This window comes from Chelonia mydas, chromosome 13 (assembly GCF_015237465.2).
Source record: "Chelonia mydas isolate rCheMyd1 chromosome 13, rCheMyd1.pri.v2, whole genome shotgun sequence".
NCBI lineage: Eukaryota > Metazoa > Chordata > Testudines > Cheloniidae > Chelonia > Chelonia mydas.
The window spans coordinates 1847746-1873591 of record NC_051253.2 but is presented as its reverse complement, the minus strand read 5'-3'; the positions used below and the strand labels follow the sequence as shown (position 1 = coordinate 1873591).

General features: G+C 45.3%; 1 protein-coding gene across 3 annotated transcripts; it reads left to right on the top strand.

Moving 5' to 3' along the window:
• The first annotated feature begins 2507 nt into the window (after nucleotides 1-2507).
• On the top strand, nucleotides 2508-24842 carry LOC114020115 (BPI fold-containing family B member 3-like). 3 transcript variants are annotated; one of them, XM_037915893.2, is made up of 19 exons: nucleotides 2508-2639; nucleotides 2960-3023; nucleotides 3721-3797; nucleotides 14215-14314; nucleotides 15427-15552; nucleotides 15903-16005; nucleotides 16870-16974; nucleotides 17331-17471; nucleotides 17903-17963; nucleotides 18349-18409; nucleotides 19190-19281; nucleotides 19981-20163; nucleotides 20849-20902; nucleotides 21001-21165; nucleotides 21639-21706; nucleotides 22270-22312; nucleotides 23366-23429; nucleotides 23561-23637; nucleotides 24464-24842. In XM_037915893.2, exons 5-19 carry the CDS (start codon nucleotides 15441-15443, stop codon nucleotides 24491-24493), a joined length of 1359 nt encoding a protein of 452 aa, XP_037771821.1. In that variant the 5' UTR covers nucleotides 2508-2639; nucleotides 2960-3023; nucleotides 3721-3797; nucleotides 14215-14314; nucleotides 15427-15440; the 3' UTR covers nucleotides 24494-24842. The 3 variants fall into 3 exon arrangements, with proteins under 3 accessions (XP_037771821.1, XP_027680718.2, XP_043382923.1); XM_027824917.3 differs by lacking the exon at nucleotides 14215-14314; XM_043526988.1 differs by lacking the exons at nucleotides 2508-2639; nucleotides 2960-3023; nucleotides 3721-3797 and adding an exon at nucleotides 8489-8682.
• Nucleotides 24843-25846: the final 1004 nt, after the last annotated feature.

Genomic DNA, 25846 nt, shown 5'->3' with positions numbered 1-25846 from the left:
ATGAGTCTGGTGCTCACAGAAGTTGAGGGGCTGGTACTGGTGGTTCTTACAGGCTTTATCCCAAGAGTGGCCGAGCACCTGTTGTTCCACTGACTTTGGAGGGAGTAACAGGTGCTGAATCCCTCGCAGGATGTGCCTCAAAATTGTGGGGGGAAAGAATAAAGAAAACCAGCTGTTGGACCTGCTAATTGATCAAGGAGGGTGTGTGTTTATTATGTAAGAAAAAGAGGTTTTGCTTGCCCAAGGAACACGGAAGCATCAGAGAATGCCAATGACAGGGACATGTACCATTCTCAAAACAACACACAATTCAGTGCCAGTGTGATGCTTTTCTCAGGAGATCATTTTCCTGGTAACCTGTAAGTTTTATGGGCTTGCAGGTGCTGTTCTCCAGAGCCTTTGTTAGGGCTGATCAGAGAGGTGGCAGACACACACTCCTAGATTTGGGAGGGCAGAAAGCTGGGCCCTGCTTAGCATCTCCTGGGGATTCCTCTGTGTTCCTGCAGGGCAGCTTGAAGCCCCCTTTGCATTGCTAAAATGGCTCAATGGAGACTGGCCAAAGATCTGGCTCCATCCCCACGCTGCCATGCAGGACTGAACCGACTTCTGATGCTGACTCAGGTTTCTCATTGCAGCATATCAATTTGGATACCCAATTTTCTATTCAAGAAGAGAAGCTGTGACTCTCCTTAGCTCTGGACAGGTCAGACATTCGCTGTTATCTTTCCATTGTTTCTTACCATTGAGAGTGTGATCATTCTTGACCGTGGGAAGGGCCAGGTACAGAGAAACCATGCCTGGGTATTGCTAGGATGCGAGGAGGGGTTGCTGGGTAGAGTCCCAGTAGGACGAATTAGGTAGGGGGAACGGTGCTGAGCCCACGAGGGGCAGCAGGATGGGCTGGGGCCACGCAGTGTTTGTTTGCACACCACAGTTCTGAGGTGTATGAACTGTGAATAAGATGAACCGTGCAGAATTTTGCTCTTGATTAGGGCCAGTCGCATCCATAGTTACAATAAAGAAAAGAATGATGTGCACACAAGGAGAATGGACAGAGCGAGGTGGGTCAGTCAGCTGTTGTGAGCCCTGGAGCCTAGGAGTTAAAAGACCAAAAAGGAAATCAGAATGACAAGTGAACAAAAGGAAACCAGCTTCTCTTCCTTTCCCACCTCCTCCAGGAGATTTCTTATTTTCTAATTTATAATTTTCTACCCTTATAGCTGGGACCCATCCAGAGACAAGGAAGCCAATCCCAGCACCTGTTGGGAGAGTTGGGGGGGCGGGTCTGGGAATTTTTCAACCTTTTTTTGGTTGGAAAACTCCAGTTGGTTGAAATGGGAGCGTTTCGAAAAGTTCTGACAAATTTTTCAACTAAAGAATTTTGAAAAAAGGTTCAAAATTGTCAAAAAATTTTTGGTCGGGCATTATCAAAATGAAAAATTCTCATTTCCTGATTCAAAATGATTTTTTGCTTAGAAATTTAAGCCAACTATAGTTAAAAACAAAAACACCCCAAAGGAAACTCTCTCCCGCCCCCCCGCCACCATACACAGACACACCCTGGTCAAAACTGAAACAAAATATTTCATTTGAATTTTTTCCCAGCATCTTTGGTTTATGAAAAATTTTAAGATTTTGATTTTTCCTCCTAATTTAGGACAGGAAAATTGTTCAAAATCTTGACAATTTTTGTGGGACAGGAAAACATCGTCCTGCCCAGCTCTAGGTCGGGGGAAGGGAGAACAGTGGTTCTGTGAGTTAATGGGGAGGTTTGTTCGTCTATATACTTAGAAGGTCAGCTTTTCCTTTTGCTTACACCAGTGTAAATCAGGAGTAACCCCCACTGGAGTCAGTGCAGAGGTAAAGCCCAAGCTCTGACCCCTGTAGGGAGCGGAGACGTTGACCCAGGGCAGCAAGTCAAACGAAGAGGCTGGAGGGAGGAAAGGGGGCCTGGGTCTTGGGTAATGCTGCCAGCGGCAGGGAAAAGGAGCCACATATAGACAAGGTCTGGAGAGGAAATGCCAACGCCTGTTTCCCTTCTCTGCAGCTTGCAAGAAATGGCCATGGCTGCTTCCTCCATCGGCACGTTCGCCGTGAGCTCAGTGGAGTGTGTGACGCTCGGCAAAAGCAAATGCTGAAGACTAATTGTATCTATGAATCTGAGTGTTGACGTGTTGGTCTAAAATGTCTAGCCCTGGAGTTTGTTCTTGGGAACCCAGCTGGATTTCTTTTATCCCTAGTAATAGTTTTATTTCAAAAATCGATGCGCTATAATCCACTAAATCAAAATGTTATTACAAGCAAGAAGTGATAGTGACAAATTAATTGGAGAACTCACCACCTCTTTTGCCAGGAAGTATTAGCAATCTGGAAGATCGCTGTGAGTTAATGCACTCACTTTAATTTCTGGAAGACTTTTGGTCAATAAATAACCATCCCCAATGCTTGCAATGAAAATCTGTTCTGCATTAACAATGTGTGCATTGAAGGTTCAAGGTTCCTCACTCACTCCAATCCCGCTTTCATTATCGAGAAGGAGGGGCTGTTGATGTCCAGGGTTTGTACTTAGATAACATAAAAGCCTGTGAAGGACAGGAGACAATTATGGCAAGGCTCTTCGGGCTCTCAGTTTGTCTCAGGTGATCTATTTGGCCTTGTGGGGAGATAATTTGCACCACACTCTGATTCTTTGTTACTAGCTGACCTGTGGAAGAGCCATGAGTCATGGTCAAAGGAAACACTAGAACTGGGGGTAAAATTGGAAAATAAATGGTCATTTTTCTTTGAAAATTTGAATTTTTCAATTTTTTCCATCTAGCTCTCGAAACAACTGGCAATTTGCCTGAATTTTGGGCCATTGCCACTGGACGTCTACACCAGTGAAATCAGAGTCAATCTAAAATGACTGGGGTGGATGCTGCTTGTGGCAGGCTTAGTAGATCACTTCTCTCTTTTTCAGGAGTTGCTGGTGAAGGGATTTTTGGTGACTATTATTGAAGCTGCGTCTGTGCCAGCAATCAATGGTAAGACCGTGAGATGATTTCATGTTGTAAACTGTTTATCCTTCTCCGAGGCCATGACTACCGGCACTTTCTTTAGACTGAAATAATCTTTTCTGGCAGCGGAATGGACTAACTGACCTAGCAAAGCCTTTCCAACTTTAACTTTCACGAGTCGGTGAATAACTGCACCCAATAAAATTGCAGATACAGCCATTTTGCACATGCAGAACTTGCATGTGGGCATTTAGAACAGGTAATGTGTGCGTGTGTTCTCATGCTTCTCTGCAAGCACAGTTGCTCATGGAAACCTGAGGTCGACACACGCAAAACAGATGCACTGCAGGTGCGTTTTTGGAAGTTCTTTGAATATGGTACCTGCTGACAAAATAAAAACTAGATCCCCCTGGGAAACTGGAGATCGTTTTCATAAATTCAGTACGTTTTGGAAATCTCCAAACACCAGTGGGCTTATCTGACCTTCGCATTCCTTAGGTTTTCTGATCACAAAATACACAGAAGGCCCAGTCTAGCTATTGGGCATTAGATCGATATTTGGATTGGAAAATGTGCCATCGGAATAATAGAATAATCCATCTCGAGGAATTTTCCTTCTTGGCAAAGAAGCTGCAGGAGAATAGGGGAGAAGTGACTAGAGCATTGCCAATGTCTTCAACTGCCCAAGGCAGTTTTAACCCTGGTTTCTGTTTGCTCATTTTAGGGGCACTGCATGAAGGGATCCCTCTGCCTAACCTGCTAGGCATTAAATACGAAAATGCTGATATTCGCATGTCTGAGGTAAGTGTACGGACACTTACTTGCCACATGTTCTTCTGTATATTGCATGGTCCGTGCTGGTTGTCAGCACGTAGGTATCTAAGCGCTGAACTAGCTGACGACTAATATTTGTGATATTTTTTACTTCGGTCGGAATGCTCTCGTGCTGAATGTAAAAGCCACCTAAAGCTGACCCAGGAGGAGTCACTAGACCATTCACCCCAACTGGAAAGAGTCCGAGAGCTGGAGAACAGCAAGTCTGGCATCCCCGGAAGCATGTCTTCCTCTTTTTATTTTTAACATTTTGATTCAATATTTTGGCTCTACAGAGCTAAAATAAAAAGGCAACACCACTCCCGGTAACTGGCGTACGCTGGGCTCTGCCTGTAGCGGAATCAAAGGGCTGTTCATTTGCTTGAATATAATTAATCTCTGTAATTTTCTCAGTGATGTTTTGTTCCAGCCTGTAGCCTCCACAGGAGTTTAGAACAGCAGTGCACTGTGGGCAGTGGAGTTTCACATTCCATGTGCCGCTGCTATAAAAGATTCTAGTTTCTTTCTCTGCATTCTTGGTGTTTCCTCTTTTCAGAAGGTTTTACCGGCTGTGTCTAGCTTCAGAGTCCAGGACTGCGAGGAGCTAAAGAGTGTTAGGCAGGCGGACACTGAGCAGATGTCTCCACACAACTTTGCCAATGCTCTCCAACCCCTTCTAGTCCTGAGCCTGCCATTTATGCAACTTTGTGCTGAAATATGCTCTGGAGTTACAAACGAAGTGGTTCCGATATATCCCAAACCCATCCGTGACTGGATCTGGCATCGCTAGAGCCCATCCAGATCTGGATCTGACCCGGGCCGATCTGTAAAATGCACAGAAGGGGAAAAGCGAATCTGAGCATCCCCAAACGTCAGGGAAGTTTGGATTTGGGTCTAATTACAGTTTTGAGCTCCACAGCCTGGACCGCTCTCTAACATGACCCAGGTCTCTCAATGGAAACTCTAACAAAGGAAAGGAAACAAGTATTTTTGTTTAAAATCTATAAAAACAGTTTTGCAAGTTCATTGGGTTGTTACCTCTGAGTATGCAGCACACTGCAGCTGTTCAGACACACACTGTCCAGCGCAACTACTGTCTACGCAGGGGTATCTCAAGAGAGCGATGGAACATTGATTCCCTTCATTTGAGCTAGCGAGGTGCCTGGGATCAGCAGCTGCACTGCATGCAGATGTGGTCGCCCTGCTCCCCGGGGTTCTTTTAACCCAAAGCTCTTGGTAGCTTTTACTCTGTGCGAGGTGGTGTCGGGAAATAACTAAGGGGAGACACGGCCATTCGACTGATAGATGGCTGGGAAAAACTGGACGACACAAGAGTGCTTTCACTTAAAGCTAAACTTTACTTAGTCTCAAGCACTTATACACACCTCCGCAACAGGTTAGTAAAACACCCCCAACCCTCGATAATTACCAAAGCTGAGTGTGGCTCTCGAGTGGCACAGCGGCAACCCATCTGCCGGTGGGGTACACAAGATCCATCCAGAGGGAGAGTCCAGTCCTGAAGAGTCCCACCACCTGAAACTTTCCCCCCTTTATTTATATATTTGTAATAGAATGACATGTCCCCTAAAGAAAACTTGTCAAGCAAGCAGTTTCAATGGTCAAGCAAGAGGCTTTCTTCTGATTATTGATTAACCAGGTGTGGGTTTTTCCAGAGTTGGCAGCCTTGAGACCCCAATAGACATTCCTGGGGCACATCCTGCTCTTCTAAAATGCATGTATCAGCAACTTCAATACACCTCTTATCAGGAAGGACGCAGGGTCAAGCTGCCTTTTCTGTGGCACCCAAAAAACCCCCTCCCCTCCTGCCTTGGTTAAACTGAGACTGCTGAATGGCCAATTTACAGCCTGCTGACTTGGCTGCTTTTAGCAATAAGCCATAGTGGTTTCAGGCACTTTACTGGTTTGCCAAAGTCTCCCGTACAGCCCCATCTCAAAAAAAAAAAGATATATTGGAATTGGAAAAGGTTCAGAAAAGGGCAACAAAAATGATTAGGGGTATGGAACGGCTTCCGTATAAGGAGAGATTAATAAGACTGGGACTTTTCAGCTTAGAAAAGAGATGACTAAGGGGGGATATGATAGAGGTCTATAAAATCATGACTGGTGTGGAGAAAGTAAATAAGGAAGTGTTATTTACGCCTTCTCATAACACAAGAACTAGGGGGTCACCAAATGAAATGAATAGACAGCAGGCTTAAAATAAACAAAAGGAAGTATGTCTTCACACAATGCACAGTCAACCTGTGGAACTTGTTACCAGAGGATGTTGTGAAGGCCAAGACTATACCAGGGTTCAAAAAAGAACTAGATTAATTCACGGAGGATAGGTCCATCAATGTCCATTAGCCAGGATTGGCAGGGATGGTGTCCCTAGTCTCTGTTTGCCAGAAGCTGGGAGTGGGTGACGGGATGGATCACTTGATGATTCCCTGTTCTGTTCATTCCCTCTGGGGCACCTGGCATTGGCCGCTGTTGGAAGACGGGATACTGGGCTAGATGGACCTTTGGTTTGACCCAGTATGGCCGTTCTTATGAATGTAGTGAAATCTCATTCCTACGGTTGCCTTCTAGGACCCTATGGGTCCTGATATCCTGCCAGGCTGAGCTATGATTGTGCCATGTGTGACAGCTGGGAGTGCTGAATCTATAGGCTGCCCAGAATGCTAGAGGCTTGCGTGCTTATGTTACTAAAAGTGAGAGAAGACTTAGTGGGAATGGGACAATATGGCAGCAAACTCCAGGGACTTTTGACTGCTGGTAAATACGGGGCACCATGCACTTAGATAAAAGGAAAAGGTTTGGTGGCTGTTTAATGAAAGCGGTCAATGGGATTGCTTCCTTCACTGCCGCTGGGTCAGAAAGCAGGGCACGAAAGCTCCATGAGAGGAAACTCTGATTCTTGGCCGAAAACGTGTTAAGTTAACTCTTGTCCTGGCAAATAGGGGCAGCTCTCTCTCTTTCTCCATCACCATGGGCTGAGCAGAGTTTGAGGCATAGGCTGGAGATCACCTTAGCCACTCCTCATGGCTGTATTGTACAGACCACTCTCACCCCGTAACTGCCTTGCCCCACTAAGGCATGTTGCCTTTTTTCCATGGGATATGAAGGTACGTCTGAACTTCAAGTGGTGTCATCGTTTTCTCCTGCACAGTGGCGACGATGTGTCTAGGTGCAAGTGATGAAATGTGATAGAAACTGACAGTCACTGCTGGGGGGTCCTGGTTAGATGTGACTGGCTCAGGATCAATCAGTATGGGAATTACTGAGCACTTTTTGGTCAGTCCCAGCTTGCGGGGCATGTGGTTTGTCACGTTTGTCAGTACCAGATCTGGGCTGGTCTCAGACTTTGCTTATACACACCACACGGACCTCTAATGCTCTGCCAGGTACAGCCGAGATTCCTGTAAATACGATGTTGTGTACACACTGCACCTAGTGGCTGAACAGTAGAATACAGTTTAATATTCCAAAAGTTGCCAAGCACAAGTGGGACTCTCACAATAGAAGGGTTCTTCCCAACTCACGCACTCCCCAGCTGAATTTTCAGCTTGCCTGATACCTTCTCCCTTTGCACTGAGTGTCTATGAGGTCTGCTTCCAGGGTCAGCACAAACGTGTTACTTCTCAAAGGTCATATTTGTTTATTATTTTCTCACATGTTCAGTACATTTCCCACTATCCCATAAAACTCTTCCCTTGTCACACTGGCAGTCAGTATTTTTTTTTTAATCCAGCCAGTTTGCATGAGAAATCATTTTGGAAAAGTTGGTCCCTGTATTGTCTGTCTTTGCAAAAACAGCAATAAAGAAGCCATTTAACGAATGTGGACAGGACTGTACTGCTGCTCACGGCTCCCTTCATCACTCATTTGTAGTCATTAATTTGGATTTTGGGTGCATAATGCTATGGTCCAATCTCTTAAATGCATTCTACACCTTGGCATATAGCGGTACAGTAAACAGTATGGCTCTCTTCCTGGGGCTTTTTAGTATCAAACATATGGTATCAAACATTATTTTATTAGGCTTTTGTTTTCACAATTCTATAATGAGAGGGCATTCCAAGAGTTCAAATATCTTTGCATTTAGCAAACATAACCTCTGGGCTTCTGCTTTCACAGTAAAAAGGCATTCAAAAATTGCAGACCCTTTTGCATTTGCAGACATCATGCATCCGGGATCGGCTATAGAATTACAAGATTAATTTTGAAAAGGTCTCTGCACATGTTTACACACAATTGTCCACCAAAATATCCAGGGTGAAATTTGATAAGCAAAAATTACTTTTTGTTTGCGGCTTTCACAGTTCAAAGATTGTAAACACTTTGGCAGACGTCTTTCATCAGGTAGCTAGTGTAGATTTAAGGCTAACTTTGAAAAGGTCTTTGCACTGGTTTTCAAGATGTTGTCCCTAGAAAAGTCTATAAAAGCCAGCCATGAAAACCAATGATCTTTCCATGCCCATAATGCCAAACACAGAAAGCATTCACCTTGTAATGCTAACGAGAAATTGTCCTCAGCAAAAAATCCTAATCAATGAAAAGAGTAGCCATAAGCTGCAGAGATGTTTCCCTGTGAGAGAGGTTTTTTGTACCTTCACTCCCCATTGCTTAGCAAACATTCTTTTTGATTCCAAGAAAAAATGAAGATCTTCATTCTCGCTCCTTCGGCAGCTGATGGAGAACCAAGCTTGAATTCTGATGGAAGAAAAATAAATCAAAATATCTTTCCATGATCTCACAGGGAAAACCCAAATCAAACGGCAAATCCCAGATGGCACCTATTTGATTTCCCACCAAACACTCTGTGCAGGCCCCAAACCTTAGTTTTTGGCAATTATGATAATGCCACTAGGTGAGTGGTAAAAGGGCTATTGGAAGCTGACTTGGGGGAGTATGCATGACCCTGGTCCTGCATCACCCACCTGCATTGCAGGTAGACCATGAATAGGTCTCTGTTTCCAGACACAAATTAGAGTAGCCTATGGGCAGCTCTAACTTACATTGGCTGCTAATGGCTCCTAGGGGCTGAAAGCACATCTGGAGATCAGCACAGTATAGGGGCATCCCAGCCCACATCTCCGGCCCTCTGGCAGCAGAGATGGGGTGTACACGGGTAGAGAGGCTACCACTTGTGCCAGAGTGATCCCAGTGGTGCAGCGTAGAGCAGCCAAGGTGTCTGATTCTTTTAAGTCAGGGTAAAAGGTTTTTTCTCCGCTGTGTCGAGCTCAGTGATACAGGAATATCCGAAAATCCCGCAGGCCAGAGTCTGCTCTAAATCACGTTGATGTAAACCCAGATTGCTTAGCCGACACCAGTGGCGTTAGCAGAATCGCTGCGTTTGGAATCTGGCCCTGGGAGTCTATTTTCCCATCACTCTGCACGTTAATGGAGTCACTTCATTAAATACTAACGGGAGCCACATACCTGGGGCCCCTTAGGCTGAAGGAGGCAAATAGCTGGACTCCATAACATCTTAATTCTCCCAACACCTGGTTTCAACTGTTTATCTCTCACACATATTTGCAAGACCTGTTTTCTTCTCTCTAGTCCCCAGATCTCTCTAAGGCCGGGTCTACACTGGATAACTGTCATTCAGGGGTGTGAAAAATCTACCCCTCTGAGCAATGTAGTTAAGATGGCCTAAGTCCTCGTGTAGACAGCGCTAGGTTGCCAGAAGAATTCTTCCATCAGCCTAGCTACTGCCTCTCAGGGAGTGGATTCCCGATGCTGATGGGAGAACCTGTCCGGTTGGCATAGGGACTGTCTACTCTGCAGTTGTTCAGCTGTGCCACTCTAGCATTTCAAGGGTCGAGAAGCCCTAGTCTCCTCTTAGGTATGTTATCTGCTTTCCGGTTAAGATTGCACAGTAATTACTGGCACCAAAATCATATTATATTCATCCCGTTCTTCTCCTTTTGAACTTGAGTCTCATCTCCTCCAATTTCATCTCTATTCCTTTCCTCCTACAATAATTTAATTTCTTAATCGTTGTGTCTTGCGAGTTACTTTTATGAAAGACCTTAGAACATGTCTCAATGTGATTCTTTTTAGGAAAATCCCCTTCAATTTGTGCTACATATGTAATGCCATTATGGTGCCCTTAAAACATGCACAGGACGTCCATTGACATCTCTATTTGACTACAGCTAACAGGCAGCCAACTTATGAGCATGAATGAAAGGTCACTAATGAGCAGCAGCTCTTTGTAATGGAAAGGTATTCCATTATTACACAGTCCGGTCTTCTTGATTAATCCCAGTGACATTTACTGGAGCTGTATTTATGCTGATTTCATGCTTCTTATTTTCATCCACTCAAAGTCTGAAGTGGCTCAGATGAGCTGATAGCACAATACTCCTTTATCAACGCACACGTATATCTCATTACATGTCATGGTCTAGCCAGCAATGAAACCCGTTGTTCTTTTGAGGTTAGTGAGTGATTAAGTTGCTGGGACAATGGCAGCATTCTAAGTACCTTGGCACCTCTCCTATGCTGACTTTGGCTGTTAGATAAGATCTTTAAAGCTGGAAGTAGGTGTGAGACAAAAGCCACCTCAGCTAATCCTCTGGGAACACGTCTTTCCGTCAGAAGTTTAAACAAAGTGTTAAATATGAACAGGTGCTTTGCTGGTGGGGCCTGCATTGTGCCTCACAAGTGCAGAGCATCCCATTTGGAAGTCTCTCTAATGATAAGACTTGATAATGAAGTTCTGCAATTTCACATTTGAGTTCCTTCAGAATGCTTGGGTGATACCCTCTGGTCCTGGTGACTTATGAGTGAATGAATGACTTATGAGTGGTTCATTCACAACTAATCACGTATCCCACCAATCCCCCTTTGCCTGCAGGGACTGCTCTTTCGGTGCATCCCTGGGGCCCTCTCTCCCAGGTGGATGGCTCATAGACCTGGCTGGCCACAGAGCACTAACACTGTCCCAAATGGAAATGGCACCTCCACATGAGCCAGTGACTTTATACCACAAGCTGGCCCCAAGTGCGTTGTGTATGGTCACACAGTGAGACAAACACTCAACAGAGACAAGACCTCATGGGCACTGCTTAATGTGCCAACTAGGGCAGGAAACATGCACACTCTGCAGTGGGTGGGTTATAATTTATTGTGGTGCCAGCACCAGGCCAGAAAAACCAGTGGCTACAGTCTAGGGTCCTCCCGACTTGTGGACCTTGAGCCCTATATTAACTCACATGGCTTCCTCTTTCCCTTGGCTGCTCAGTGCTGTGTCCATTGTACAGATCTTTCTTGCGTGGCAACAGCTAATTTAGACCCCATCATTTGTGTAGGTGGGATGATGTTTTCCCATGGGCAGTACTTGGCACTTATCAGTATTGAATTTCATCTGCCATTTTGTTGCCCAGTCACCCAGTTTTGTGAGATCCTTTTGTAACTCTTCAGTCAGCTTTTGATTTAACTACATTGAATAATTTTGTATGGGCCGTAGATTTTTGCCACCTCACTGTTCATTCCATTTTCCAGATTATTTATGACCATGTTCAACAGCACTGGTCCCAGTACTGCTCCTTGGGGGACCCGTTCTATTCCTCTCTTTACTGTGAAAACTGACCATTTATTCTTACCCTTTATTTCCTATCTTTTAACCAGTTACTGATCCATGAGAGGACTTTCCTCTTATCCTATGACAGATTACTTTGCTTAGCACCTTTGGTGGGGGACCTTGTCAAAGGCTTTCTGAAAGCCTAAGTACACTATATCCACTGTATCACCCTTGTCCAAATGCTTGTTGACACCTTCAAAGAATTCTAATAGATTGGTGAGGCATGATTTCCCTTTACAAAAGCCGTGTTGACTCTTCCCCAACATTATTTATGTGTCTGATCATTCTGTTCTTTACTATCATTTCAACCAGTTTGCCTGGTACTGAAGTCAGGCTCACTGGCCTGTAATTGCCAGGATCGCCTCTGGAGCCTTTTTTAAAAATCAGAGTTACATTAGCTATCCTCCAGTCATATGGTGCAGAGGCTGGTTTAAGGGATAGGTTACGTACCACAGTGAGTAGTTCTGCAATTTCACATTTGAGTTCCTTCAGAACTCTTGGGGGAATACCCTCTGGTCCTGGTGACTTATTACCATTTAGTTTATCAGTTTGTTCTGAAACCTCCTCTAAGGATACCTCAATCTGGGACAGTTCCTCAGATTTGTCACCTAAAAAATATGGCTCAGGTGTGGGGATCTTCTGCAAATCCTCAGCCATGAAGACCGATGTAAAGAATTCATTTAGCTTCTCCGCAATGGCCTTAGCATCCTTGAGGGCTCCTTCAGCCTCTCGATCGTCCCATGGCCCCACTGCCTGTTTGGCAGGCTTCCTGCTCCCGACGTATTTTAAAAAAAAGTTTTGCTGTTAGTTTTTGTGTCTTTAGAACTAGCTTTCTTGGCCTGCCGCCTTATACTTTTGCACTTGACTTGCCCGAGTTTATGCTCCTTTCTGTTTTCCTCAGTCAGAGTTCATGCCCAAGGGTCAAATGCTTTTTTGCTTCTAATTACTTCTTCTACTCTCCTGTTGAGCCATGGTGGCATTTTTTTGGTCCTCTTACGGGTTGTTTTTCACCTGGGGTATACATTTAGTCCGAGCCTCTATTATGGTGTTCTTAATAGTCTCCATGCAGTCTGCAGGCATTTCACTCTTGTGACTGTTTCTTTTAATTTCGGTTTAACGAGCTGCTCATTTTTGTGTCGTTCCCCTTCTTGAAGTTAAATGCTACAGTGGTGGGTTTCTTTGGTATTTACCCTCCCCCACCCCCCAAAGAGCTTAAATTTAATGGCATTATGGTTGCTGTTACTGAATGGTTCAGCTATATTTGCCTTTTGGGCCAGATCCTGTGCCCCATTCAGGACTAACTCAAGAATTGCCTCTCCCCTTGTGGGTTCCAGGACTAGCTGCTCCAGGAGTCAGTCAGTAGAAATGTTATCTTTGTATCCCTTCCTGAGGTGACACGAAGCCGTTCAATATGAAGACAGTTGAAATTCCCCATTATTGTTATTTCCTGCCTTTTAAGCCTCTCTGCTCTCCCTCAGCATTTTATAATCACCGTCACCATCCTGGTCAGGTTGTCAGCAGTATGTTCCTACTGCTATACTCCTACTGTTCAAGCATGGAATTTCTAGCCATAGAGACTCGATGGTACAACTGGATGCATTTAAGATTGTTACTTTATGCTTTCTTTAACACCTGGTGCCACTCCCTAACCAGTGCAGCCTATTCTCTCATTCCTGTATATTTTGTAGCTGGGTGTTACCCTGTCCCACTGATTACCCTCATTCCACCAACTTTCCATGATGCATGTCACATCATATCCTCATTTAAAGCCAGGCACTCTAGTTCACCCATCTTAGTATTTAGACTGCTCGCGTTTGTATATAAGCCCTTGTAAGTTTTGTCCATATTCAGGTTGCTTGCCTTCATGTGTTTTATTTAAATGGACTCTTGACTGTTCCTCGCTAGCTCCTACCTATACTTCACCAACTTCAACCAAACTGAACAGGGGTTAGGCCACGCTAATTGATCTGGCTGGAGAATTGTTTTTGTTGACATTTTCCACAGAATATGTTGACTTTTTGGTGAAAAATCAAAAACCAAAAACTGAAAATTTCAAATTAGAAATGATGCTGCAGTGCCTCACAGGAATTATAGTTCAAGTGCCTCATACCTTCATTCTTCTGTGATTGCTGGGCTTCATTGCCAATGACACACCGTAGGCTCCCCCTTCCTCGGCCACCACAGTGCATGCTGGGAGCCTCTGGTTGTGGTGCATCATGGGAGATGTAGTCTAGCTGGAGAACCCAGCCTGTAGAGGTGGATGGGGGCATGAGGTACCCAAACTACAAATCTCATGAGGCCCCTGTGGTGGCATTTCTGAATTGCAGTGTTTTGAGTTTAGCTGAATTTTTTTGGTATTTGGTTGAAAACTAAAAATTTTGTTTTCAGGTGGTCCGGTTTTCTTATAAGTTGAAATTTTCCGAGGAAATCAGACACTTTTATTCTCTCACCCCCACCCCCACCTCATTTAATGAAAGACCCACATATCCATCAAAAACTGCAGCCCTACATGCGAATCCCAGTTTTACTACTCAGCTGAGCAGCAAGGAAGAAAACTCACTGCACTAGACTAGCAAAGAGGCAAGGATCGTTAGATCAACCTTTGTGGATTAGCACCCTGGAATGCTGAATTAAAATGCTGGCCAGAAACCAGGCTGTGCATCTGATACATGTTACTCAATAATTTACCTAACTTTTCACTTCTATAAGGAAATATTTGCACTGGACGACCTCAGAGATCACACTTTATTGTTAAACCCAAACAATTAGCCTGACTCTTTCTCAGTCATGTCATTTTCCTCATTCCAGTCACAGGTTTTTATGTATATAAGGGCTGCCAGTTGCAGGTCAGCTGCAGAGAAGGAGGACAACTCTTGAGACCTTTCTTAGTGACCAAGAGCTTGCGAAGGTAAGACCAGAATGACTCTCTGAAGAGCATTCTCTTAGATCAAGCCTGGATGAAAGCAAATCCACCATCTCAGACAGAGGCGGGCGGGGAGGTTGCTGTTCTTCGTGGCCTTTGAAGAACAGATATATGCTCACTGCATGTTGTTGAAAATTCTTGAGGTATTATTTCAAGGCTTTCATAAATAATAATTATTAAAATCATCCCTTGAGCAGCTCCATAAACCAGGTGCGCTTAGGCCCAAGGTGAGTTTGACCCTTAATTTTTATCTTGATGCTTTTTGCTCTGTTTTATTATATTTCCATTTCAATGTGTTGGTGGTGCAATGGGAGCAATGCAGAAGTTCCTTCGGGTTCTCAAGACAAGACTAATTCTAGTTGTGTCCCCGTTTTCAGTGCAGGGGCTGTATTGCTGGAGCTGGTAATATCCCTAAAATCAAAAGAGCGTTGGAAGTGCTTCTGTTGCACTTTTCTTTAACATAGTCTTGGAAAAACGACTCTAAGCCTGTTAAACACTTCACGCTTTTATCAGAGATGCTCATGTTTGGTAAGGGTTTGCCCTCCCTCCTAGCCGACTCTTCAGTGAAGCCTGTGCTTATGCCACTCCATTAATGTTCATGACATGTCGTGTTACAAACAAGGTTCCGACTGCCCTACATGTGGGATACAGGTTCCGGTTTGTGGGAGAAAATTCTCAGTCAAACTCCAATTCAAAAATACCGGAAACCATTCCCGATGGAATGAGGAAAATGACTTAACTATCCTAAGTCGAGGGAGTAAGGAAAGTGGCATAACTGTTCTCTCCTTTCACATGGCTCCATTATGGAAGTCATCTGCTGAAAGTTCAAGTTTTGGTCTCTTCTAAATCCATGGTAATTTTACTTCATTAACTTCAATGGGATCAGGAGTCGGCCGCAAGTACCTATTGCCACTCATCTGCTTGTTGCCTGAATGGATCCCCTCTGCCATGCCTTCCTCCTTTCTCCCTGCTTCCCCTTCATTCTGTGCAACTGGCTTCTTTCCCTGTCTATTCTATCCCCCTCTGGCACCATGTCCAGTCTCCAGTTCCTGATCATCATCCTCGGATGTTTAATGGACTGGGAATTCTTTTCACAGGTACCACAACCAAGATGTTAAAGGTTTGGGCCATTCTCCTCTTCGGCGGCCTGCTGACCCTGTCTCAAGGACTAGATGGAACTGTTCAGGTTCTTTCCAGTGTGGATGTAAATGGATTAGAAAAAGGTAAGTTTTATTAGAATACTATTTAATCCAGTGTTGTGGAAGGCGTCAGATTTATTACGATTTTCTGAACTATTTTGTCCTTCCTTTCATTTGCCCCTACACAGAAAAGCTGTGGGCAGTACCAAAGTCACTGAGTATCAGTGACAATGATAATCAGAGTCATTCTTGCAGTTATAAAGCACTTTGTACCCAAAGATTGCAAAGGGCTTTACCCAGGTGCATAACTATCACCAAACCCTCTTCACAAATGGGGACACCGCAGCACGGGCAGGGGAGGAGACGTGCCCCAGGCTACACAGTTGGGGATGGAACCCACCTTACCTATTCTAACCACTGGCTCATCTCTTCAGTTATAGCCGATGTGCTCCACAGAGGCGACATTCTCAACAGTGTGCAAGGAACCATGTCAGCTGCCGATGGGGGGCTCCTGAACCTGGCAATTGGCCTCACAGGGTAAGTCGGGGGCAGCCCAGGTGTCAGTGAACAAACCACGGGCTGATTTCTGGCCAATGGGGGAAGGGGGCCTGGCGTAACCAGCTTCCAACGAGGAGCACAAAGATGTTGCAAAAGGCAGCGCTGACGTCCGGCCCCATTCTGGATACGAGCAGTCGCCTCCCCTCCCTACTCCAATATGTGTCTAATGAGAGAGAATAATCTAGTAGGGAGTGCCGTATGCATTCGTCACTGTCAGCCCTGGTCATCCACTTGTGCACCCACATCCCTGACCCACTGGCCACCCCCAATGACATCCCTCTGCTGGTCCGAGTCAGAGAGAAGCAGTGGGGCAGCTTCCCCATGATCTTTTGGGGAGCTAAGATTGGAGCAAGCCTTTGTCTCCCATGGTGCTGAGACAGTGTTTCTGGGTATGTGTCTATGCACTCGCCTGTCCAGACCATGACCCGTTACCATCAATATGAGCAACTCAGTAAGTGATGAACCTACGTGTGCCTCACAACCACCCGATGGTGACACCGGGGGCAGCGTTGCTCACTCCTTGCTCTATCCAGCGTGACTCTGAAATCACAGTTGGTGGGTTTCCCCCCGTCCGCTTTGGGATTTTAAAGTGTTAACAGCCCTTGAAGCGCTTGAAGAACTGTACCCAGTTCTATTCGTGCAGGAGGGAGAGTTCCGAGCACACAGTGGAATTAAAGCACTGTGAAAACGTAGCTTAAACACCCATGCTGAAAACCCCTCTAGCTCATGAAGCCCCTTCCAGGGGGACTGGCTGGCTGAGGGGATGAACACTGGGCTATGGAAAGTCCGTGTCCTCAGCGCTATTGTTCTGTTGCCAACTTCTTGTTCTCGTTCGTTCTCCAGGCTGGAAATTAAAAAACTTACTCTCCCCAAAGTATCACTGAAGCTCCTGCCAGGAGTGGGGGTCCAGATGAACGTCTACACCCAAGTGTTAATTGAAGGCAAAGGGTGAGTCGTCTTTCCTGGAGGGGGCCATAAAGCAGAAGGGTGCAACACGAGAAAACTCAGACCAGGACGCATTCCCCATTCCTCCCGGCTCTCTGTGGACAGAGCAGTTTCTTTCCCAGGCTTGTGTATATCAGCAGGTGTCATTTATTAACCATAGTTCCACCTTTAAAAGTTCACACGGTGCAGAAATAACCTAGAGAGGATCATGTGAAACGGTGGTGAGTTAGTCAGAGAGCCCCGAGTTTAGCATGAAGACACGTCCTGTGAAGAGGCTATTAGCCTGCCCTCTTTCGTAGAGTCAGCCAGCAGGGGCGGTTGTTAAGCTGGATGTAATTAATTCCTCCATCTGCTTTCAGCCTTCTAGGTAAGGTGCTCAGTCTCCAGGTGGACGTGAACATTACCGCAAGAGCCAGACTGGCACAGGATGACATGGGTGCCCCCAAGTTAATCGTTGAAGACTGCAAGACGCAGCTTGTTAACGTTCGGATCCTCCACAAGTGGGTACCACAGATATCTGCGGTGACGCAATGACAATGTGCCATGGATGGGCCGGCATCAACCATTTTTACTATTCTCTTCAAAGAATAAATTTGTTAATTCTTGTGTTTGATACTTAGGATACTTAAGTGCCATATTCATTTGCTGTGACTAGAACAAATGTTTCTTTCAAAGGCTTGGCTCAAATGGCCAAACTAGAGAGTTTCTGCATTGTGCTGTGCTATACGTGGATGCATATTAATCCTAATATTGGGCCAGATCCTGGATTTCTTTCTTAGCTATTAATTTCAGAACAACCCCCCAGCCCTGCGCTGTACAGAGGACAGCGTGAAGCTACGAGCGAGCAGTTCGATTTCTCTTGTGCTGATTACATTCATTTTGCAGTTACGACCTGGCATCCCTTCTAATTTTATATTCTTCTGTTGTTTAGTGTGCTCCCATTACATCCAACTGTCCTAAAGGATGCCCTTGGGAACCTCTTTCCTGGAGTGGTAAGTCTGCAAAGCAATGGTGGTGGCAAGGATCAAAGTGATTCCTGAACAGCCCAAATGTGCAAACAAGTAGTCAGCTGAGTGGTCCCTATTGCACTAAGTCATTGCAGAGGGGTGAGCTTCTGCACCCCCTGGTGCACCACAGCTGTGCCCCTTCTGAGAGGCCAGCATTGGTCCTTCATTTGTCAGCAGAGAGGGTGTGGAGGAGGCTTTCTAAGAGGCTTCCCCATGCGGGCAATGAACTTCCTGGGCTGCACTGTGGCAGCTTCTTGCCAAGTTCATGAACCAGCAGTATTCCTATGGCTGTACCAGTATGATCCAGCCTGGGACAGAATCCAGTTACTCTGAGAGTCTCATGCAGTCGGATCTTTTCCCTGTGTTACAGCTGTGCCCGCTAATTGATACCGTGCTCAATGCTGTGAACCCTCTGCTGAGCACCGTGAACTGTAAGTTTCTGGTCACGTCCTTCTTCCTTCCTGTTCCAAAATATTCCTTGGCACAGTTCAGCGCTTTGTAGCTGCCCAATATGAAAAATGATCTGATTTTACACGAGTATTTCACCTAAAGGAGCTACCGGGTTTTCTAAATCTTTAAGCCGTTGTTAAGCTGACCTGCAGCAAAAGGGCAGCCGTGGAGTGTAGGCGGTAGAAGCAATCAGTGCTCTGGTGCTGGAGGTGAGATTCTTTCAGAACCGAGTGATCCAAAGAGCAGGGGATGGGAAACAAACCTTCCCAATGTGGGGTGAAAACTCTGTAAAGTTCCTGATCAGGAAGGTGCTGGGAAAGTTCAGTGGCTGCTTTTGGACTTCCCACAGGGAGTCTGCGACCTCCTCCATTCCAAGAGCCGCTTCGTCCTAAGAGAGCGTCTCACAGCTCAGTTCAGAGCCAATTCCTACAGCTTTGCTCAGAGTGACCCAGAGGTGCAGCTGGGTGTTTCTCTGCACGTTCTCTTCCCAGTGCAGGTCATTTCAAGGACTGCTGCCCTCAGAAGTCTTCTGCTGGGAATAGGGTGATTGGGGATAGCCAGGAATACTTTGTGTGGAAGCTCTTTGGGGCAGGGACTGTCTGTTCTGTGTTTGTACAGCACGCAGCGTCGTGGGGTCCTGGTCCCTGACTGGGCTCCTAGGTGCGATGATAATACAAAAAATAATAAATAATAACAGGAACAGAGAGCAGGGGCACTTCCCCCTCATCCCATTGTAAGAGAATCTCTTTGTCTTCCTGTAGCTGTGGTCCCGCTGGGTGTGGTAGGAAATCTCCAGTACACTTTAGCGAGCCTCCCCGTGGTCAGTGATGCAGCAATCAAACTGGATTTAAATGTAAGTGCTGTCGCTTTCCTTGGTGTGAGCATCCCTGAGTCCACAATGCCGGATGGTTCTTGTGATCCCCTTTGGTGTGGTGACGATTTCTCAAAGGAGCCCCCGGTTTCTCAGTTGTCTTCAGCAGAGGACTCATCCAAAGAGGCTGTGGACTGCAGCCCAGTGACTGTCACATTTGCCGTCACTTGCTCACTCTCTGTAGACTTCATTACGCACTAACGCTTGCTGGCCGGGTGTGAGAGATGAGCCGCAGCTTAGATATTTGTCAGTTTAATACAACAATATTCAGTTGATCTTCAGTCAGAAGCACCCAATGCTAGCATCTGAGAAAGCAACAACGGTCACGCTTTATATTAAGGTTCCATTTATAGAGAGTTGATAGATGGCTAGTAGATGTTACAAACGTATTACGGACATCGGTAGCATGTGTTGTTGATGGTTATAGGGGCATCAGTAGAAGACATCAGAGATGTTTGTAAGCCATGGCTATAAGCAACCTATTGATCTGTTGGATGGTTTCACAATTGATTAACTATTTATTAAAACATCTATTAATTGTGCATAGACCATTTATAAACTATTTATGAATGGAATCTTACTATACGGTGTGGCCGCAATGATATTGGCTTAATGAATAGTGTATTTCGTTGTGGGGAGCTTTATGGATGTCCCTCCAGCCTCTTCTAAACTTTCTTTCAGGCTGTCGTTAAGGATTTGCTTGGCAATAAAGTCGACGATCCCACGTGCTCAGCAGCAACCGTATCTCTGCCGTCAGAGGTGGACAGCTCTTCCCAGCTGGGCCTCTCACTGTGTCTCCTCAGCTCAGTGCTCAAGCTGCTGCTGGCGCCTGGGAAACTCAGTACAGACATTGCAGGTCAAACGGTGAGTGTGGCAAACCGGAAGGGGTATATTTCCTTTGAGCCTTCTGCTCAGGCATGCCACCTTTAGGCCACTCACCTATTTTTGCTCTCGAATGACCTAGGAACAGTTTGACTCATTAGGGTAAGAGTCCTGCCTTTTGCATTTTGATAACACACAGGACTTGAGCTTGCACAGCGCAGGGCTGGGCTGCCGCACATGTGAACACAAGGTAAAAACGTTGATGAGCAGGGGAATTGAGAGGGCTTCTGCATGGCCACTGACTTCTCTCTATCTAGTAATACCAGTAAGGTCATAGAGGGGAGAGTCCAGTGGCATCCCTCATTGGCAATTAAGCCCTTGTCTCTTGAGACAAGCCCATTTTCTGCCCATACCCTGCAAGTTTTTTACTCTGTGCTCTTAAGAGTAAGGGCACAAGAGGCTTGAGACTTCTGCTCAGTGCAAACGGTTCAGCCCTGGAGCAGTCAGAGAAGTGGCAGCAGAGATGAATCTGGGCCAAACAATTCTCCTTCCATCATCCACTGTATCTGCATAATCTCAGCAAACTGCTACTTGCATGGTCTGCTGCCAGTAAAAGAACCTGAGAATTTGGCTGAGCAAAGAAACGTTAACAGGGATAATGGTTTATGCACGATCCATTTCTTGGAAGCAATTCAGCTAGCTGACTCACTTTGTATTTCTCCTTCAGCTTCCCACTGACATCCCACTGACAGCCTCTGCCCTTCGCACTCTCGTTCCCGAGGTCAGCAATTTTATTTTTTTCAGCTTTTTTGCCATATCCCTCTTACCTTCAAAATCTTCTGCTTCTTGCTGTAACTGAGTCCTGGTGACTTTGCACAGGTCTCTGAACTGCTGCCAGAATCACAGCAACCGTTGCTGAAGATCAGAGTTCTGGAAAGGCCTGCAGTGTCGGAGCAAAATGGGAACGTCACTGTGCGCCTCCCTGCTTCCATTGAGGTTTCCCCCTCAGACTCGCCCCAGCAGCCTCTCTTTGTTCTGGATGCTGTAAGTATAAAGATAACAAGTTCAGATTCATCCCCGTTGAGTCACAGGGAGCGGCAAAGAGGCGACAGTGCACTGAGCCTTGTTGGGTCTTTATCCAGAAGCTTCATGATGCCTTTCAGTTTTGGATAAAGCCATAGAAAATGGGCCCTGTGATGTGTTCTCTGTTGTTCTCTTAAACACTGCAGCACGTCTACATGAAAAAGTCCTTTTATTTCCAGTGCACTTAAAAAGAAGCCAGGGCTGGGCATTTTATAAAATGCACATAATAAAACCCAACTGGGAGAAAGGGAAGTCAGAACGTTTGGTGCAGAAATTACACTGATGCCACCTACCAAAAGGTTCTAGCTTTGTGCACGAGGAGGAGCGCCATGCCTTGATTTGGGCTATTCCCAGATATCTTGGGGTTTTGTTTTCAATCTTGGAAATGGGAGAAGAAGGAATCAATTTGCTTTATTTTGTTGCTCTAATTGCAGGATATTGTGCTGAGTGTCCAGCCAACCATTTCAGACAACAAACTCCGCTTCTCTGTAACTCTGGAAAGGTAAATGGGGCTTCATCCCTTGTGCCTCATTCACATTGTAAGGAATATTCCTCAGGAGAACAACAGGCAGTGAACCAGACAAGACTAAATGGAAACGCACTATTTAAATTCAATACAAAGAGTAGATTCCTTGGCCTCACTTCGGTAACGACAGAGATTTGAAATGTGGACTCTGAAAAGAATAAAAAATAATTAGGAAGTTTTGGTTCCTGAAAAATGACCCTCTATTTTCAGCTTGGTTTTCACAAAGATTGTTTCTGTATGTGTGTAAGACAAATTCAGGGCCAAATGGGCATCTCATTAACTTGATTAGAGTTGGACTTCATAGTATTGTTACAATATGTTGTAGTCTACGGAAATCAGGAACTAGTAGGTCAAACCCTAGATTTTCCATGTTCTGTTGATTTAATGATAAACTGTGTGAGTAACTGTGTTGCCATCCCAGTGAAACATTAATTTTCTCTGATCTACTAATGTCTTTCCACAGCTATGCAAATACTGGAAAAGTTGGTATCGCACAGGATAGTCTCTGACTCTGTCTTGACTTTTTCCATTTTTTGTAGAGTCGGCTTCAGACTGGCTTCTTCGCTAATTAGCGATTTCAATGTAAGTTCATGACACACACACTGAACAAAGTACAATAATGATGGAGTCTGTATCCAGGGAATAAGGAACAAAAGTTTTAATAAGTGTTGGTCTCCAAGCTTTTCTAGTGGGAGAAAACTTAAGTATTCTCACGCTCCAATTATTTTAATTGACTCCTCTATCATCTTTCACACTAAGCCATTCTGATTTCAAAGAATTGCGTTTGAATCTATGAATTAATTTCACACGTTGGGAGCATCTTGTGAGTGTTTGAAGGTTGCGGGGGAGGGTGCGAGGAAATGGAGCATAATTACCTGTCAGTCATTTCTGTGATTAACACACCCGCTTTCAGTCCTGAGAAAGTTGGGAAACCCTTGCCTAAGATTTGCATTTTAAGAGCTCCGAGTGTCCTGCACTGATAGAATTTGCTTAATAAATTTGACACCACTCAGTTTTATACCCTTATAGGCGTCATCCTAGAGCAAAGGAAGCTTTGTTCTCCATAAGCTAACACCTAGCCTGTGGCATCCCTAGTGGGTAGAGAACAGCAGTTTGGGGCATTAGGTGTAAAGCAAGTGGGAGATTCTGAAGCAACCTCTGGACTCTTGATGCTCACTTAAAATAAAAAAGGGGCATCACAGATTGGACTAACTGGGGTCCTGACGGGGAGCTTACTGAAGGCAGCTCTCGTTCAGCATCTTCATCTATGTAGGAGAGTTAGACGTCCTCTATGACTGTAGTATCTGAGCACCTGATAATCTTTAAGGTGTTTACCCTCACAGCCCTCCCCATTTTATAGGAAAAGAGTCCCAGAGAAACGAAGTGACTTGACAGTCTGGGGCCCAGCAGGGAACTGAGTCACAAGCTGTCCTCCTCCTGTGATCTGTGAAATGGGAATGTCTGCAACCCGAGAAATGAGTGTCTTGCTTACTAAAACAGTCCCATGATAAGAGCCGGCAGGTGGGGGGACATTCTGATCCGGAGACTGAATGGATCAAATTCAATGTCTCCATAATGAAAGGGCAGATGCTGTCTTTTTCAGTGGTCGCTAAGACGCTTCTTTCTCCATTGCAGGTTGCACTTCTTGAACCATTAATCAGTGACATCCTCAGCGCTGCGTATGTGCCACTCATCAATGGTACGGTCTTTATATTTGAGTCTTCTGTCTCTTAGAGTCCTGTTTGTGTTTCAGAGCTCTCTTGCCTTTCCTCACGGGCTACAACCACGTCATTCCGCACAGTGCTGATAGTTTCTGCTTGTTTATTTCAGATGCCCTGAAGGTGGGAATTCCTCTGCCTAATCTTCTCAACCTGAACTGGGAGAATGGTCTTGTCAAAGTCATGAATGTAAGGCTTTACTCATTTCTTCGTGTTGCTTTCCTGTAGAGTTTCATGGTGGTCTCTTTTTCTGGATTCTCACTGGCTCAGACTTCGCAGTAACATACCCTTAAATCCTGTCAGTCATTGTCCTGAATTTTCAAGAAGAGGCTAAACTCTGCCTCTGAATACGTGTCTACATTTTTCTTCTGTTCATTTTATAGTACTTTGTTGACTAAGCTGCTGCAATCAAGTATTCTGACAATTAAGTCAAACTTGAACACACAATTAGTGCAGGTGCGAAATACGGCAGAAAATTAGAGGCCACTTCTGAAAGTAAGGACTTAAATTGAAATGTCCCACCTTGTTGGCATGGTAAAACCTTACAAACTCTGCTGCTTTATTTGAGAAACAAATGTCTTCTCACCATAGACTGAATGGGACACAGAGCTAAATCTTCACAGTGCAACCAGGAGCCACATACTGTCCCAATTTCATACATGTATGTCTTGTCAAATCTTCTAACCTTGCTCTAGGTGATGGTTTGGAACTGCTCATCCTGTTCCAGTCAAGTTGTCTCCTGAGATCAGAAGATGAGTTATACTAACCCATGTAGTAGCTTTGTGAGGTGGATACATTAAATGTTTGCTATAGATTGGATTTAATCCACCATCTGATTTCCACTTGTGATCAAAACTAGGGCCATTAACCCCAATGTACTATGTACTGGTACCGTAGCACCCACTAACCATTGCTAATTCTTTAAATGGTCCCTCTAGCATAGGTGAGAAAAGTTGATGAAAATCTCAGTGAGAAAATTGAATTCTCTTGAACGAGTGCCTTCTCTTCCCCACAGAATGTTTTATTGGTTAACGCGCTGGCCTGAGCCTTCTACAAGGGGCAAGTGTTGGGGGCAGACCGCCACTGGCACCAGGATGAAGGAGAGAATTCACGACTGAAGAACCCTGCACTTCCTTACTTTTGTTCCCCATGACACTTTGAGTCAAGGCTATGATGATAGAAACAAAATGTTCTGCTTCTGATCATTGAATCAAGCTGTAGAAAAGACTTCGTAGGAATGAAATTGTTGCTTACTTGGTTGAAAATAGTTCGGATTTTCTAAGCAAACTTCTGCAGTCAGCTTAAGCTTCAGGAGAGTGTGGAGCCGAGAGCCCTGCTTTGTGCATGGGGGTGCTTTGCATTTCTTGTTACCCTTTCAATAAAAGCTTTCATTACCTCAGCATTCCTGATGTGGTTTTGTTCCCCTTTGCTGTAAGACTCGGGTTGTCAGAATGCTTCCCTGCTCCCCACTGCCACACAACGAATACAGAAATTTGCATCTGACAATACACGAAGAGATTCTGATGGGAAAGGGGAGCCGTCATTAATAGTTAGATAGGCGGCTACATTAAGGGTCACATGTCTGAAGTTCAGCACAATGCCTGAGCCACCCCAATGCATGCCTGCCATGGGCCACTCCCACCTTCCACGAACTCAGACTGCTCTGAGCCTTCTGTTTGTAAACACCACAGCAGTATCTCCACACCTTCATCGGAACTTTCTAACCTTCTCCAAAAGGGGGGTGGGGAAGGTTAGGGTTAGGGTCCTGCTCAGACGACTGCCTTTGCCAGGCTCTCCTAGCCTTCTGTTGTCTTGTCTTGTCTTCCCCCCTTAGCAAGCCTTCCTGTGCCCTTTTGTACAGCTTCTCTGCTAATGGGCTAATTAGCCCCAATCTGGTAGGGTTGCCAATTTTGGTTGGACAGATTCCTGGAGGTTTTCTCTTATGGCATAGTCTTCACTTAAAGATTAATCTTTACTCCCTGGAGACTCCAGGACAATCCTGGAGGCTTGGCAACCCTACAGTCTGGCCTGGCAATCTGTACAGGTAGGCCTCCTCAGGGAGGCTGGGCCTAATTAGTATTAATAATGACCAGAGTGCCAGCCCTGTCACAATGCCTTTCCCCACCAATCAGGCAGCACCCCACATGACCATGCACCAGTCAATCACATGCGACAGTGTCCTTCAGAAGGTTTCAGGTCCCCCGGAGAGCTGTAGGTAATGTTACCTCTGTCTTTGCACTAGCCTCCCTGCCCCCTTTCAGCGGCTATGCTCCCCTGATGGGAGGAATTCCTTTGCCCTGGAGTCCAGCCTTTCTGTTCACATGGCCCTCTGCAGTGCAGTGTCTAAGCACCTCTCAGTCCTAATACAGTCAGTGTTATCCCCATTTTACAGGTGGGG